Source organism: Onychostruthus taczanowskii, unplaced genomic scaffold (genome assembly GCF_017590055.1).
Source record: "Onychostruthus taczanowskii isolate IOZ18803 unplaced genomic scaffold, ASM1759005v1 scaffold11, whole genome shotgun sequence".
Lineage (NCBI taxonomy): Eukaryota > Metazoa > Chordata > Aves > Passeriformes > Passeridae > Onychostruthus > Onychostruthus taczanowskii.
The window spans coordinates 12,779,894-12,794,747 of record NW_024497629.1 but is presented as its reverse complement, the minus strand read 5'-3'; the positions used below and the strand labels follow the sequence as shown (position 1 = coordinate 12,794,747).

Below are 14,854 nucleotides of genomic sequence, written 5' to 3'. Positions count from 1 at the left end.
GTATAACTGCTTGTATTTGGGATGTAATCATAAGCTTTTAAATAATAATAGGTTTAGTAATCAGAAAAGTCACTTAAGTCTTTTAAAATGTACATTGCTAATATTCTTAACTTTGATGGAAAGTATATGACAGTTTTGAGATTAAAATAGTCTGGTAAATCTGGAATCTAGAGTCTAGAAGAACAGTGCAAATGAGTGGATCTGGGTGTGCTCAGTGTAGGTACCTGAGGCTTGTTTTTGCTGGAACCAGCTCTGAGAAATGGGACTTTCTTCCTGAAGCAGCCACTTCCCGTCACCAGGCTGTTCCCAGCCTGTGGGATAGGTCAATTCAGGCACAGCCTCACCGGCTCCACCAACCACAGAAGTTGTTGACAGATGTCTTCAGGAGTGGTGTAGATGACTTAGTTAGGTGCACTCTGCATTTGGAGAAATATTACATGTTTGTCACTGGTTTTTGCATTAGATTTTTTCCTCCAGTCAGCCCAGGGTAAGATTGAACTAACAGTCAAGGAGTTAATAGCCCATCAGTCCATGGATATACCTGCTTAGAGAAAGACTGTTGGAGCTTAGTTCAGATCCTGCCATAATTTCTCTGATCAATTAAACCAATAATAGTAGACCTTTTTTATACATAACAGTCTATGACTATGATCAATGTTGTCAAAATCCAGTCCTTATAATTTTTTTCATTTCATATGTCATGCCTAACAGACAAATCTAATCTTCTTTTAAACTTCGTATTTGCAGGTTATAATGAATGGCGAGAATTCTGTGGTTTAGCAAAACTGGAAACTCACACTGACCTGAATACAGTAATAACCAATCCCAATGTCACTGAAAAAATCATGGAATTGTACCACAGTCCTAACAATATCGATGTTTGGCTTGGCGGTCTCATGGAAGACCTTCTTCCAGGTGCTAGAACTGGTCCCCTGTTTGCATGTTTAATTGGAAAGCAAATGAAAGCACTGAGGGATGGTGACCGGTGAGTTTATTATGAGCCAAATAATGTGTAGAAACCCAGTAGCAATGGAGACTTTACAGCCACTTAAATATGCTTCAAAGAAATCATTCTCTACCCCTTACACATTTTTTTCTTAGCTTAGTTGGGTGAGCTTTTGATTATTCTTCTTTGGTTAGTATACAGTCTCAATTCCAGATGACATGGAATTTGTTTGTTTCTATGGTACTGAGGTGCCCAGCTGTGCACTCCTGCTGAAAATGCAAGGTGCCACCAGAAGTTAATTGTGGCAGAGGCCAGTAACTCCTGCAGGGATGGATGTAGTACTGTGCAGGCTTTATTCTCCCTGAGGGCTGCACTGGGCTCAGGAGCTGGAAGAACCTCAATATTTTATTTTGGCAACTGCAGCAAAGTCAGAAGGGATAGGAAAAGGCTGTAATAAAGTCTTCATAGAGGGGATAATAAAAATACCACGTACATGACCTTATGTGAATTGGGACTGCAGAGTACTCCCAGAGTTACCTCACTGGACACAGCATAGGATGTCAGTTCCACCAACCCTGCACAAGCGCCACCAGGACCTTGTGCCAGTACAACCCTTCATACCAGAAAATCAGGAGGAATGCAGCTTTAGGTCACAACAGGGTACAAGAAGGTGTTTATATCTTGCTTCTGCTCGTGAAGCAATTATAAAACCAAACTTTTTTTTATTTCTGTCATGTACTTGTGGCAGTAATTTTGGATCTCATGAGACAACTAATTTAAAAATGCTCACACCATGCTAGCAGGGATGTTTAAGTACACCTGCTCCTTACAATGACCTTTAAGCTCCTCTTCTAAGTCACTGTTATGGAAAATAGCCATTATAGAAATAATCATCCAAGGCAGAATTTAAATCTGAACTTTAAAAAATGTTAATTAATTAGCTCACAAGAAAAAGCAATGCTAATCATAAAGGTGATATTTTATTTGCAGAAACTGTATAGACAACAAACATTCTACTCATCTGTGGTAAAATATGGTTGAAAGTCCTCTGAATTGTACAGGCATACTTTTTCCTATCTGAGGAAGGATTATCTATGGAGGTCTTTTCAGCCTCCATCCTATTATTCAGTACCTTACACTGTTACTTAACATTCAGTGTCTTATAATGCTACATGCCTTAAATAAACATAAGCCTAATTTAATACATTATTTCCAATTTGAGAAAAGAGAGTTCTAATAATGAAAAAATTCCCCAGTTTCTGCCAGAAAGTTTGTGGCCACAAAGAAACCCCCTAAGAGAAGTTAGAAGCATGTAACAAGTTGTTACAGTTGTCACATAATAAGAACAGAAAAGTGTCTGGTCAGGTAGAGTGTACAGTGTTACCTATAACTGCACCAGGGACGCTACGTACACTAGAAACCCCAATTGACAGATCTGTACTCAGGGATTTAAAAATAATTCTTCTAATGTACTCTTTAAGTTCAAATATCAGGACTACCTGGAATTGTCATCTGACTGAACTCTGAATTCTGACAACCTGAAAAACTTTTTTTCAGTAAACTCATAAAAAATAAAAGGTTTTGTTCTTCCTATCTACTAAACTCAGGCACTGTCTTAACCACATCACCTGAAACAACTTGCTTCTGATCCATCAGACTTCTTCTGCCTCTTCCTCCTCTGATTATTTTTCACAATCTCAGGATTTGAAACATTTGGGCAAAACTTCTGAAGTTTTGACATACTTTGCATAGGGATTTGGTCACCTGATACAAATAGAATTGAGTAAACCAAAATGTTTGTTAAAGTAAACACCTATCTGTTGCCTAGATTTAAAAAATCATTTTTCATTTAGGCCTGTAGATAAAACTGAATTTTGTGATGAAAGTAGAATAGCTTTAATGCACATGAAAGAGGACATGACAGGTGCAGGAGAACTGAGTGGAGAAGCCTTTGATGGTAACTGGTTATGGGAAGGTAACTGGTTATGGGAAGGGAACTGGTTATGGGAAGGGAACTGGTTATGGGAAGGGACCTCAGAATCATCAGTGAGATTTCAGGATGCTCTGAGTAGTTTAGGAACAGTGTGCAGGTGAGGTGTAGGATGAAGACTCCTTTCTTTTTCTTCTCCTTCCAACCCCTCCATCTCTCCTGCATTTCAGTGCTGCTGAGATGTGGGACATTTGCCCTGGTTCTGTACATTGCCTCCTCCTTCAATGTAGGGAAAGTGGGATGGGTTTTTAACAAATCAGGCTTCTGAAGATAACTATTGGCCTACAAATATATCCTGTTTTCCAAAATTTCACATGCACTTACCTTACCCAGCAGGTATGATCCTGTTGGTAGCAGGATCTGATTTGCCCTAAAAAGCCACCCTAGGGCACACTGGCAGTCCTCATCCTCCCCAGAACATAAAAACAGCTTCCCACAACATCAGACTTCCCATTTGTATGGTACCTTTACAAGCAACTCATAAAAGTCTCCAAACGCTGCACATGTGCCAGGTTTGCATAGAGTCCACAGCCAATATTGCTGTTCTGTTTAATCAGGAAAATGTAAACACAAACTCTCAGACTTTCTAGAAAGCTCAGCCATGCGCCCCCTGCATTATGGATCATAAGTCCCATGTTAAACCTAGGTCAGTTTCTACAGTGTGACCGCTCCAATACCCATGCCTGACTATTCTCAGGCATGTTACCACCAATCCTGCCTAGTGTTTGGGAAAATCCTAACTGTCCTGGCCTGAGTACCACAGGGAAATCAGCATTGTAGCAGTGCTTGTCACTGTTTAATGTACTAATAGAGTTAAATCAAACTCTCCAAAAGCATTTTTGTCATTAATTACGTCTTTATATACTAAATGTTTGTCTTTCCTTTTCTCCCCCAGTGTTTTCTTTCCTTTTACCTTTTAATGTATATGTGTATGCATAAATATATATTTTATATAATGTCACCATTTAATAGATATACCTTTGTAGCACCAACTGGTTCCTCTGTTCTGACACCACACCCCTGATCTGACAAAAATAAGCAGGTCTTGTCTGTTCCAGACAATCCTCTTTGCTTACTTTTTCTATGATCAAAAACATTGTTACTGTCCAACCATTCAGTAAGGGCAAGCAGAATTCAAAAGCTTTGGTATGGGGAAATCTATTATGGTCACTCCTCCAATTCTTCTGTAATTTATGCTTTAAACAATTTATGAGTGAACAGCACATATTAGTGTGCATAGGAGTAAGGGTCCAGTCCAATCAAGTCCGTCTCAAGTTTTCGTCTCAGGTTTGTAACTTTTTTTGTGGACCTGTTTAATCAATGAAAAGCAATTCTCTTGGCTTTAACACAAGACCCAAGTTGACCAGTACATCAGACTCACACTAGCCTTTCTATGACTGGTTCTGTATGGTCATGGTGTTTACTCATTATTATATTCACCTATTTTTGCTGTAATTCTTATTTTTGGTATTTTATATAAGGTACTGTGTAAGTAAGAATAACCAGCTCTTTGAATTTGATCTTTTCAGAAAAAGTTTATATTATTCTTTCCAGATTTTGGTGGGAAAATGACGATGTTTTCACAGAAGCTCAAAAGCAGGAACTCAAAAAACATTCACTGTCCCGCGTGATTTGTGACAATACAGGAATTACTGAAGTGCCAGCAGATGCCTTTCAACTTGGAAAGTTTCCACAGGATTTTAAGCATTGTAACAATATACCTGGAATGAATTTAGAAGCTTGGCAAGAATTTTATCAGGAAGGTAATTTGTAGTTACCAATCTTTTTGGAGGGGAAAGGAGGGGAGGGGAGAAAAGGGGAGGGGAGGGGACAGTAAAGAGCAGTTGAAGTACTGACCTTGCTTCTGGCAGATCTTGAATTACTAATCTGAATGAGACCTTTAGTATTCTACCACTTAGAAGTGGGATCACAGAATCATAGAACATTTTGGCTTGGAAGGGATCTTTATAAGACATTTAGTTCAACTCACCTGCAATGACCAAGGACATATTCAATTATATCAAATTGCTTAGAGCCCTCTGCAATCTGAATCCAAATATTTCCGGATGGGCCATTCACCTCTCGGGGCAACTTGTGCCAGTGTTTGAGTACTCTTGTGTGGTAATCACATGTCCTCTGAACAGAGAGAGACATAATTCTCTCCCAGGACTTTCCTGGGAAGCTGTGAGAAAGCTTGGAGAAAGCAATTCTTATCTCCATTTGCTGCACCTGTTATTGTGCACATGTAGAATGTGTTATGGAGATTGTTTACCAAAGGGTGAGTTCTTAATTGGACTCTGGTGATGGTGTTTTGATTGATTGACCAATCAGGTCAAAGCTGTGTTGGACTGTCTGGCAAGGGTGATGGGTTTTTCAAACGGTAGAATATAGTATAGGATAGTATAGCGTAGTAACAGTAACCATAAAGAGATTAATCAGCCTTCTGCAATCATGGAGCCAAGGCTCATTATTCCCCTTTCAAGGGATCGCTGCTACAATACTCTTGTAAAAAACTTGTTCCTTATATTTAATCTAAATCAACCCTCTTTTACTTTAAAAACATTACCCCTTGTCCTGTTGCAAGAGGTTCTGGTAAAAAATTTGTGCCAATCATTCTGAAAAGTCATGGTTAAATTGACAGATTGCAAAAAGGTCTCCCTGGAGCCTTTTCTTCTCCAGGCTGCAACAACAACAACAACAAAAACCACCCCAACTCTCTCAGCCTCTCTCTTCAAAGGAAAGGTGCTCCAGACCCCTGATTATGTGTATTGCCCTATTCTGGACTTGATTCAACAGGTCCATGTACTTCTTATGTTGTAGTGCTAGTTTTGTGAGGATTACAAGTCAAACCTGTGCTATCCCATACAAATTCTTTTCCAGAAGTGAACAATTAAAGTCTTGATCACACTAAAACATGAAAATTTTCACTGAAGTTAATGTTTATAGCAGTGATGGAGGATACCATCCATTTGCAAGTATAAGGGGGTGTCGTAGTTTGACATGGGATGTCAAGCTTTTAATGTTTTGAAAGGCTGTAATACAGACTTTCTATTTGTAGATGAACTATGCGGAACGCCAAAGAGTGTGGAAAATGGTGATTTTGTATACTGCTCAGAATCTGGAAAATCTACAGTGGCTTATACATGTCACTATGGATTTCAGTTACAAGGAGAAGAACAACTAACCTGCACAAGCAAAGGATGGAACTTTGAGGCTCCAGTTTGTATAGGTATCTATTATTATTAATTATTATTATTTATTAATTTCTGAGTTTTATAACAGCTAAATTCCACCATAGCTCATCAGATGTGAATTTACTCCTATGCTTTCTTGTAGTTATTATCCTGGGATTATAGGTGTGATAACATAAAAATGTGAAATTCTCCCCAGAATTGCTATCTCAATTTCAACCTATCCTGATTCAGCAATCAAGTTGATGGTAGGAAAATGGCACTAAAAATTGCCCAATTAAGCAAAAAAGTTAAGTCTATTAAGAACCAGTGGGAGGGAGGGGGAGAAGAAAGTGAGGAAAAAGTCAGCAAATCAGGATTGTACATTGCTTCCTCCTACATTGAATATAACAGCATGACAGAGTTGTCATTTTCCCAGCATTGTTTTAATGGATGCTCTAGATAAAAGTTGAACTCTGCACCACTAGGTCATATGTCATCCTAATAATTTTAGTAAAAGTGAAAAAAACCCCATTCTGTGAAGTGAATAAGTGACATTAAGGAAACTAATAATCACTTTGGGTCCAACCTCCTGATCCCAAATAGCTGTGGAAAGATTTGCCAGAAGTTAATTTTTTCTGCAGATACAAAAGTAGAGCAGGTGAAAAATCAGTAAAAATACATTTCTGGCACATTTTCACAGGAACCGTTTTCTGTTATTTTAATAATTCTTTCATCTTCTCTTTTCTTTTTGCCTTTTACTGTTTAATAGAATAGGTTAGAACAAGAATGTGGCAAATATTTCAAGACTTTCTCTCTTCATGCTATGAAGAATGAATTCTCTCTGTTCACATTTCAAATATGTGTGTTTATAATAGGGGTGTATGTACATATATATGTATGCGTGCGTGTGTGTGTGTATTCACACTCCTCTGCTTTATAAGAACATGAAAGAAAACTAAACCCCAAAAAAGCTGTATTTCAGAATATATTATGCACGGTGGTAAAATAATTTGAGTGCAAGTGCTGGAGCTCATCCACAATAAGGTCTGCTTATCGGTATTTCTGTGATAGCAGAATAGAAAGCTCTTCATTCTAATTGAATACCTGGAATGGAAAAAGTCAAATGAAATTTGCAGCTCTTTCCTTTATTCACATCCTATTTATCCACTGAATTCCTCCCACATAAATACCATATAAAGAAATAAAGCTGTTAAATGAATTATAATAAAACCTTTTCAATAGATTAATGTTCTGGCAGTGAATGGAATAAATAAGTTAAATGAGTGAATCATTCCTTGTCCTAGTTTCTTTTAATATGTTCAGTAATGTAAACGAAAGACTGTATATCTGGTATAGGAAAACAAGCTGCTGCATATATTAAAAAAGCAAAGCCTTTATTAAAGGAAAACCATCAAAACCCACTTATGCAGATGCTACTTGAGTTTTACAGTAGAAAGCACTTTGTTCCACGCATGTCTGTGCAATATGTTCCCATTCTTTTAAATATTCAGCAAATTAGGGATAAATCAAGCAATATAATGAGGAGGATAGAGCTTAGCATTTCTGCAGATGGTTTCAAAATTATATGCTGCTCTGGAAAAGACAGAGTGGCTTGCTGGCAAAAGCATAGGATTCTGAGAGCTGTTAATTCCCGCTTACTAACTTGGGCTTTGACTGAAATCATTTCTATTGATTCAGGAAGTCATTTAGTGCTAGAATATGCCACCTTCCTTTAGATTAAATGATGTCACACTCCTGATAGATAACTCTTTATTTTGATTTAGTGAACTACTGCTCTCTGAGCAGCAGGGTAGACTGGTCAGGTCTGACATGCACTATTTAGTGATGAAGAAGATTAAGCTACTTAGCAGATAGCATGACTATGGATCTGCAGAAGTGGAAGAAGCACATTTGAATTACAGTGCAGGGAAAGGTGCAGGTTTTCTTTCCTGGATGATGATTAAGGCAGTGAACATTAACTCAAAATTAAGTTTTGAAGGGAGTAATACTCAGAAATCTTCATCCTGAACAACCGATTCTTTTCCTGCTTCAAAGAATGTTATGAAAGTTATTGTTCTGAAGTTTTAGATTTTTCCTCCATGTTATTCTTTTGACTGCCTTAATTGATAACTACCTTTAGGCACAGCTGGTTTTTTGTACTAAAATTTGAGAGAATCAGGCTGATTCTATTTCCAAAGATGGAAAGTGGTCTCAGTGACAATGCCAAACTAAGTCAGTAAATACTGGTCAGTTTCTAATACTGATTGAAAATAACTACTTGTACTGAAGTAGCAGATCAAACATCATTGTAGAGAAGGAAAGGAATAAAACCAAAAAGAGAAGACACTGAAGACTTGACTACTTGTCCATATATGGGTTTGCAGTTTTTCAGAGGACCATTGGTCAGAGACATTAAACAAGCTGTCAGATATACAGAACCAATTGGAAAGTACCTAAAATCACACTGGACACCTACTTTTAGTCAACTGAATTTAGTCATGCAATTAAATGCCACATAGAAAGAAGAAAGGTGCAAAAATATGAAAAGACCCCTTTCTTTCTTTCTTTGAGTACTTTCTCTCCTGCACTGCTGTTTCCTATTTCATCACATAAGCAGAAAGTGAAAGGTCTTGAAAGGCCTCAAGAACAATATGCACATTTTCAGTGGATAATTGTTTATCTGCTCAACATTCTGCCAGGATATTGTCATTTTACAGAATTTATATAGCATCTTGAAACAACCATCCTTGCAGTGATATAACAAATTATAGTTATAAATTTTGTAACCAAAGCTAACTGAAACCTGAAAATCTGACTCCTCAAAATCATGCCTAGAAGTGCACAGAACTGTGTCTGCATTATTATTTTCATTGTGTCTACAGAGCACAGAATGAAAACATTTATAGAGGAAGTCAAATCTTAGGACATAACCACATGCAAGAAGAGCTCTCAAGTTTAGGGTTTGCATTTTTGAAAATTCAGCCAATTTCCATTTGTAGCTTTTGGGGGATTATGAAAGCAACATTTTTTTCATCATTTCCAGCTTTAAAACAAACAAACAAACAAACAAAAAATCAAAACAAAACAACAACAACCCTCTACTTTGTCCTTTAAAGAGTAACAATACAGATTTTTATCATTATCTGTCCCATTGAAAATGTACAATGCCTTTCATTTATGAATCCTTGTAAAAAGTGTTTATGAGAAATTAGTAATCCCTTTGTAATTTTTAATTATTATTGATCAGTGTGTACTCATTTTGCAGACATCAATGAATGTGAAAATGAAATTAATCCACCATGCCATCCTTCTGCTATATGCATTAACACTAAGGGCAGCTACAAATGTCTCCACACTGATCCCTACCAGCTGGCAGAAGATGGAAGAACATGCATTGGTAATGGCTGTGAACCTACTGTCCACTAAAATGTTCTCTGTTCTACTTTACAATGCTGTAAAAATTCATCAGATTACATTTTATTGAAGAGCTGTTAACATATGTGAAAAATCTCCACACAACCATGGGCATGAAGATACAGACAGATTCTGTAATTGAAGGTGTTGAATAAATAATTCTGATACATAAATAAGCTTTTCATTTCCATTCCTATTGCACATAAATCACTAAGTATTTACTGACAGTGCATATGAGGAGGGAATCAAATTTGTCTCAGTTTCTCCTAGTCAGTGTCTAAATTCAGCATCCAAATATTAACTAAGATCTATCTGACGCATTCCAAACCTGTCAACCCTTTCAGAGCTGGCAGAAATTGTTTTCTTGGGGTTTTCTACTTTTCAGCATGCATGGAAGCTGTATGGTAGAACTTTATGGGCAATATGAGTACAGTTGCCCTCTGAAGATGGGCAATACCTGTCCTGGGGAAACCTCCATGAAAACCTAAAATCCAAACTCAAGTGAATGTGCATTTGCTTTATCTAAGTGCCCAAGGGAAGCACACAATATTTAAACCACTCAGAGCTTGCAGATAGAGTGCTGTATGCCACAAAATCATAAGCCCATTGAATCTCACTGATGGCACATGACTTTTTTCCTATTTCAGCAATTCCTTGGTTACGATGTGGGACTACACTGTCCTTTATGATTAATTGTTCTAAGAAAACACAAGATGATAATTCCACAGAGAAAAAATACCTAGTTGCAAACAAACATCTCTTCAATTATATGAGGTATATCCAGTCAGTTTTTCAAGGTCACATGAGCAATCCAGCCAGTGAGAGCACGTTCTTCCAGTGACACCTTAAGCAAAGCCACATGACTCCATCAAAGGCCCAGGAATGAAGTACAATGGGAGACTGCATTAACCCAGAAGGAACACCAGTAGAAAAACTTCCCCAACAGGAGGTTGCCAGAATGGACCTCTCTCTCTCTTGCTGTAGAAAAAGAAAATGCAAATCTTCGTATAGTGGTAGCCATGCAGAGTTTCATCTGAATCAGAAAATAGAAAAAAAACCCACCTTTTTTCTAGGTGTTTCTTAACTTTATTCCTTTATCCAATCAACCATGGTTACATTTTACTATTCCTCTAAATTCAGACACAAAAAACTGCTTTCAGATTAATACAAAGTGGTTAATTCACTGGTGTTGAATGCAAGATAACATGAGGACACTGCATTGGCATATGGCTGCTTTTGCAGTGGTTATGTGCTATGCACTTCCTGATCAGGAAGAAATAGATGGGTCTTTCTTCAAACAACTGAAAGAATCTTTGTTTCCACAGACCCTGGCCCTAATAGGGAATTTTACCCACAGATGTAAGGACAGTACAGCAGGGCACTTGCAATCTAGAAGATTTTTGGAGAGTATTGATAGCTTTCTGACAGAAGGTGATCAAGGAGGCAACAAAAAAAGGTGGTCTGTGGGACCTAGTGCTTAAAAATGGAATCACAGAAGGGTTGAGGTTGAAAGGCACTCCTGAAGTTCATCTTGCCCAATTCTGTTAAAGCAAGTCCACCTAAAGCCAGTTGTCCAGGGCCATGTCTAGACAGCATTTGACTCTCTCCAAATGTAGAGACTCCATCACCTCTCTGGGCAAATAGTACCAGAGCTCACTTACCCTCCCACTCTCAGTTTCTTGATGACACCAACTGTATACCAGTTTGTGCCCATTGCTTCTTGTCCTGTCGCTGGGCACCACTGGAAAGAGCCCAGCTCCATCCTCTTTGCACCTTTCCTTCAGATATTTCTACAAATTGATAAGCTTCCCCCTGAATCTTCGCTTTGCAAGGCTAAGCTGTCCCAGAGCTCTCAGCCTCTTCTCATAGGAGAGATACTTTAGACTCCGGTTGTCTTTGTGCCCCTTTTCAGGACTCTTTCCAGTATGTTGATGTCTCTGGTGCACCCACCCAACTCCAGATGTTTCATCCAGAGCAGAGGGGAAGGACCCGCCTCTCTTGATCTGCTGGCAATGCTTTGCTTAACGCATGCTAGGATACCATCATCCACCTGTGCCGGAAGGGTGCATTGCTGGCTCACCTTCAGCTTGGTGTCCACCAGCCCCACAGGTCCTTTTCTGCCAAGCCATTTTCCATGCAGGAGTTTGCATTTTCCCTGTTGAACTGTCAGCCCTTTTATCTCATCTGTAGAGGCCCCTGGGCAACCTGCTGCAGGTGATCCTGCTTGAACAGGGAAATTTGACTAGCTGACCTCAAAAGGTCACCTCCAACCTCATTGACTCTTTGATTCTAAGTTTAGGTAAAGAGAAAACAGGTTTTAGCAGTGTTTTGTATGGTTTCTCTGTAAACTATGGTTCTTAATGTACTAATGTACATCTCTCACTTTCATTTCTCATATTTTTTGAATTGAGAAAAGAGTCAATTAGCTACTTGATAGTAGATTGCTCACAAAAATATTTGTATTAACAAGGGAAAGGAGAATGTTACAGCTGGGTGTATTCTAGTTTGTTTAATTTCCATATTAAAAAAAATTACATAAAACAAGCCGTTTGTGTTTTTATTTCAGAAAATAAGTTTTTATCAAGGTCATTGAGTGGCTTAATTTGTTGGTCTATTTTTTTTTTTTTTTTTTTTTTTTTTTTTTTTTTTTTGCATTTTTAAGGACATCATTCATAAGGCCTAGCTAATTTCATTCTATGAAATGAGGTTTTGAGACTTGGTGAAAAAAGGCAGTGAAACACTTTTCTAAACCAACATATTGGTGATAAGAGATGAGCAGCTGAAACTGAGCAGTAATAAGAATGTGGGAATCTGCAGTATAGAGTGATTTAAAATTATGAGAGCACTTCACATTATTATGAGCATTTCAGTCTTCAAAACTAAAAAGCTCTTATACATTTTGAAGAGCTCTAGTAATGCTAACTCTTCAATACTAAAAAAACTATATAACCTTCAATCCTGCTTTTATTGATGGAATTCATCAGTAGGCTCAAGGCTTTTTTTTCTAAGTTTGGATAATGTCTTTGACTCAGATGGAAACTTGTACAGGATAACTTTATTCAGGAAGTGAATTTGTTGAATGGTCTCAAATCAAAGCTGCTCATCCCTTACCACTCTGGCCCATGGTTTGTGATACTTTTAGAAGTAAAGAAAAACAAACCAAACAAACCCCAAATAAAAACAAACAAAAAAAGCCAACAAAACCTGTAAAATTCCCAATTTTCCATCTATGCATACTCTAATGACATTAAAAAGACTGTCATAATTTTAATATCTTCACTCTTGATCCACAGTTATTTTACCTCTGCATAAAATAATTTACTCTCAAGATTCCTTATAGTCATGCAACCCAAAATATTATCATTGCCCTCTAATTTAAATTAACTTTAGTTCTTGTTTTGAGTTATATGACAGTGACAGATTGTAACCTTTGGATAAACGTTCTTAACTTTTTGCATGTTTTTACTGCCACGTCAAAGGAACATTAATCCTGAAAATGATTAATGTTCCTTTGATGGTTCCTTCCTTAAACTTTGATGGAATTATAATATTGGACCAACTTTCTTTGCTGTGCTGCATAATGCTGTAAGAAGTGACTCATCACAGCAGGCGCTTTAGTCTGCAAAGTCAGTTGGTACTCTCAGCACTGCACCCTGCAGGGCTGAGAAAGCCAGCTGGTTTGAGACGGCAGAAAACAAGACTTTTAACACTTTTATCAAGATAAATTAAAGGAAAAATATGGCTCATTTTGGGAAAAATTTACAACAGGACCTTTATATTCTGTGCTACTCACATGCTTACAAAATTGATCATTTTGTATGCTTGATTTTGTATTTACCAGTGAATGGATATTGTTGTAAAGACTTAACTGAGAAACTGAGATAAATAGTGAGGCATATTCAGGGGTGGATAAGGAGAATAGACTGAACAAAATAGTTCAGCACTTCAAATTAAATATGTACCAAACTCAAAACACAGTTTTATTCCATTAATGACGTGCAAAAGCAAAACAAAGTACTTGAATTAAAACAGAATAAGAGATATGTTTTAGCAGCATTTTTTAGCAGCTATGATATTATTTTCTGACATATGCCCTTTAATTAGATTATTTCAATGAAAAATATAAAAACTCTATTATGGTTTCTGTGAGTGTTCATGGCAATTCCATTGTGCTTTTCAGCATACATAAGAAAAGTTTTCACATCTATAGTTACTTAAAAGCATTGACAATTAAAAGCTAAGTTACAACTCTAATCAGTTTTTAAATCTCTGCAGCTTTTGGTGAAAAACTAAGAAGGAATTACCATTCTCATTTTACTATTCCTGATTCTCACTCACAGCCTGCAAATGAAGTTGGTGTACCTCTCTTCAAAAGTTTATCAGTCATATGATTATACCCTTTGGATACTAGAATTCAAGAAAAAATGGCAATCAGACCTCTCAGTCTGGAAGGTCATTTTTGTTTTGGATGGTTCTACATGGCATCGGAAGCACACACATCTGCCGGGCTGATGGCCGCCTACCCACTCCCAAAACAGCAAACCAATTTTGCAAGGATATAGTTGGCAGCTGAAGAGGCATGGCATGCCCGTCGCTGCAGAGGCAAATTCCACCCTCCAGGACAGTTTTGTTGCTCTATCACCGTGCGCCAGTTTGTACTTTATCATGTTTTCTTCAGAAACACAAAGTGAAAAATGCAAAAGATACTGTGGCGCTTGACACAGCAGAATACATTTGTTGCAATGGGCCACATGCTGGATCCCCAATTCCTGCACATAGTAAAGACAGCCAACCTCCAGCCAACCTGTTAGCCCAGGCTTAACTCAGAGGCAAACACTTCAAGAGAAACTCAACCACAAGCCTGACAGCCTTGTCCAAACCACAGGGCTGAACTCATGCTGAAAAGCCAGTGGAAAGGCAAAGGTTTGTGTACTGACCATTTCCCCAGGAGGTGTTTGCTCCCTGTTCTGTGGTGCAGCCTCAGAGCTGTGGTTTCAGACTCCGTGTCATTGCAGAGCAATGTCCAGGTGCCTGCACAATGCTTGGAAATGTGTAGGCAGCCCATCCTCCATCAGAACTATCATGCTCTTCCCATTGTCCTTTTGGGTGTTTCATGCACCTGCTTGCTTATCGTATACATGACCTGCACGCTCTTTCTCTGACTTTATATCATAAAACTGTGGAGTCCTTATCCTGTATTTCCACTCATGGTTTCTTGAGGTTTCTATATTAAATGTAGTTAATAATTATTTTGCTGATTTGATTGTAGAATGACATTTGACCACAAGGGAAAGGATGAACATTATCTTTGGAAGAACATAGGAAATGTTA

The 14,854-nt window shown here is 37.9% G+C and overlaps 1 protein-coding gene across 1 annotated transcript in view; it reads left to right on the top strand.

Moving 5' to 3' along the window:
- TPO (thyroid peroxidase) overlaps positions 1-9,535 on the top strand; it is a 37,450-nt gene extending 27,915 nt beyond the window's left edge. Inside the window, exons 10-13 of the mRNA XM_041420115.1 lie at positions 748-985; positions 4,491-4,699; positions 5,995-6,165; positions 9,375-9,535. Coding sequence (XP_041276049.1) covers positions 748-985; positions 4,491-4,699; positions 5,995-6,165; positions 9,375-9,535 — 779 coding nt within the window. The remainder of the gene's footprint in view (positions 1-747; positions 986-4,490; positions 4,700-5,994; positions 6,166-9,374) is intronic.
- Positions 9,536-14,854: the final 5,319 nt, after the last annotated feature.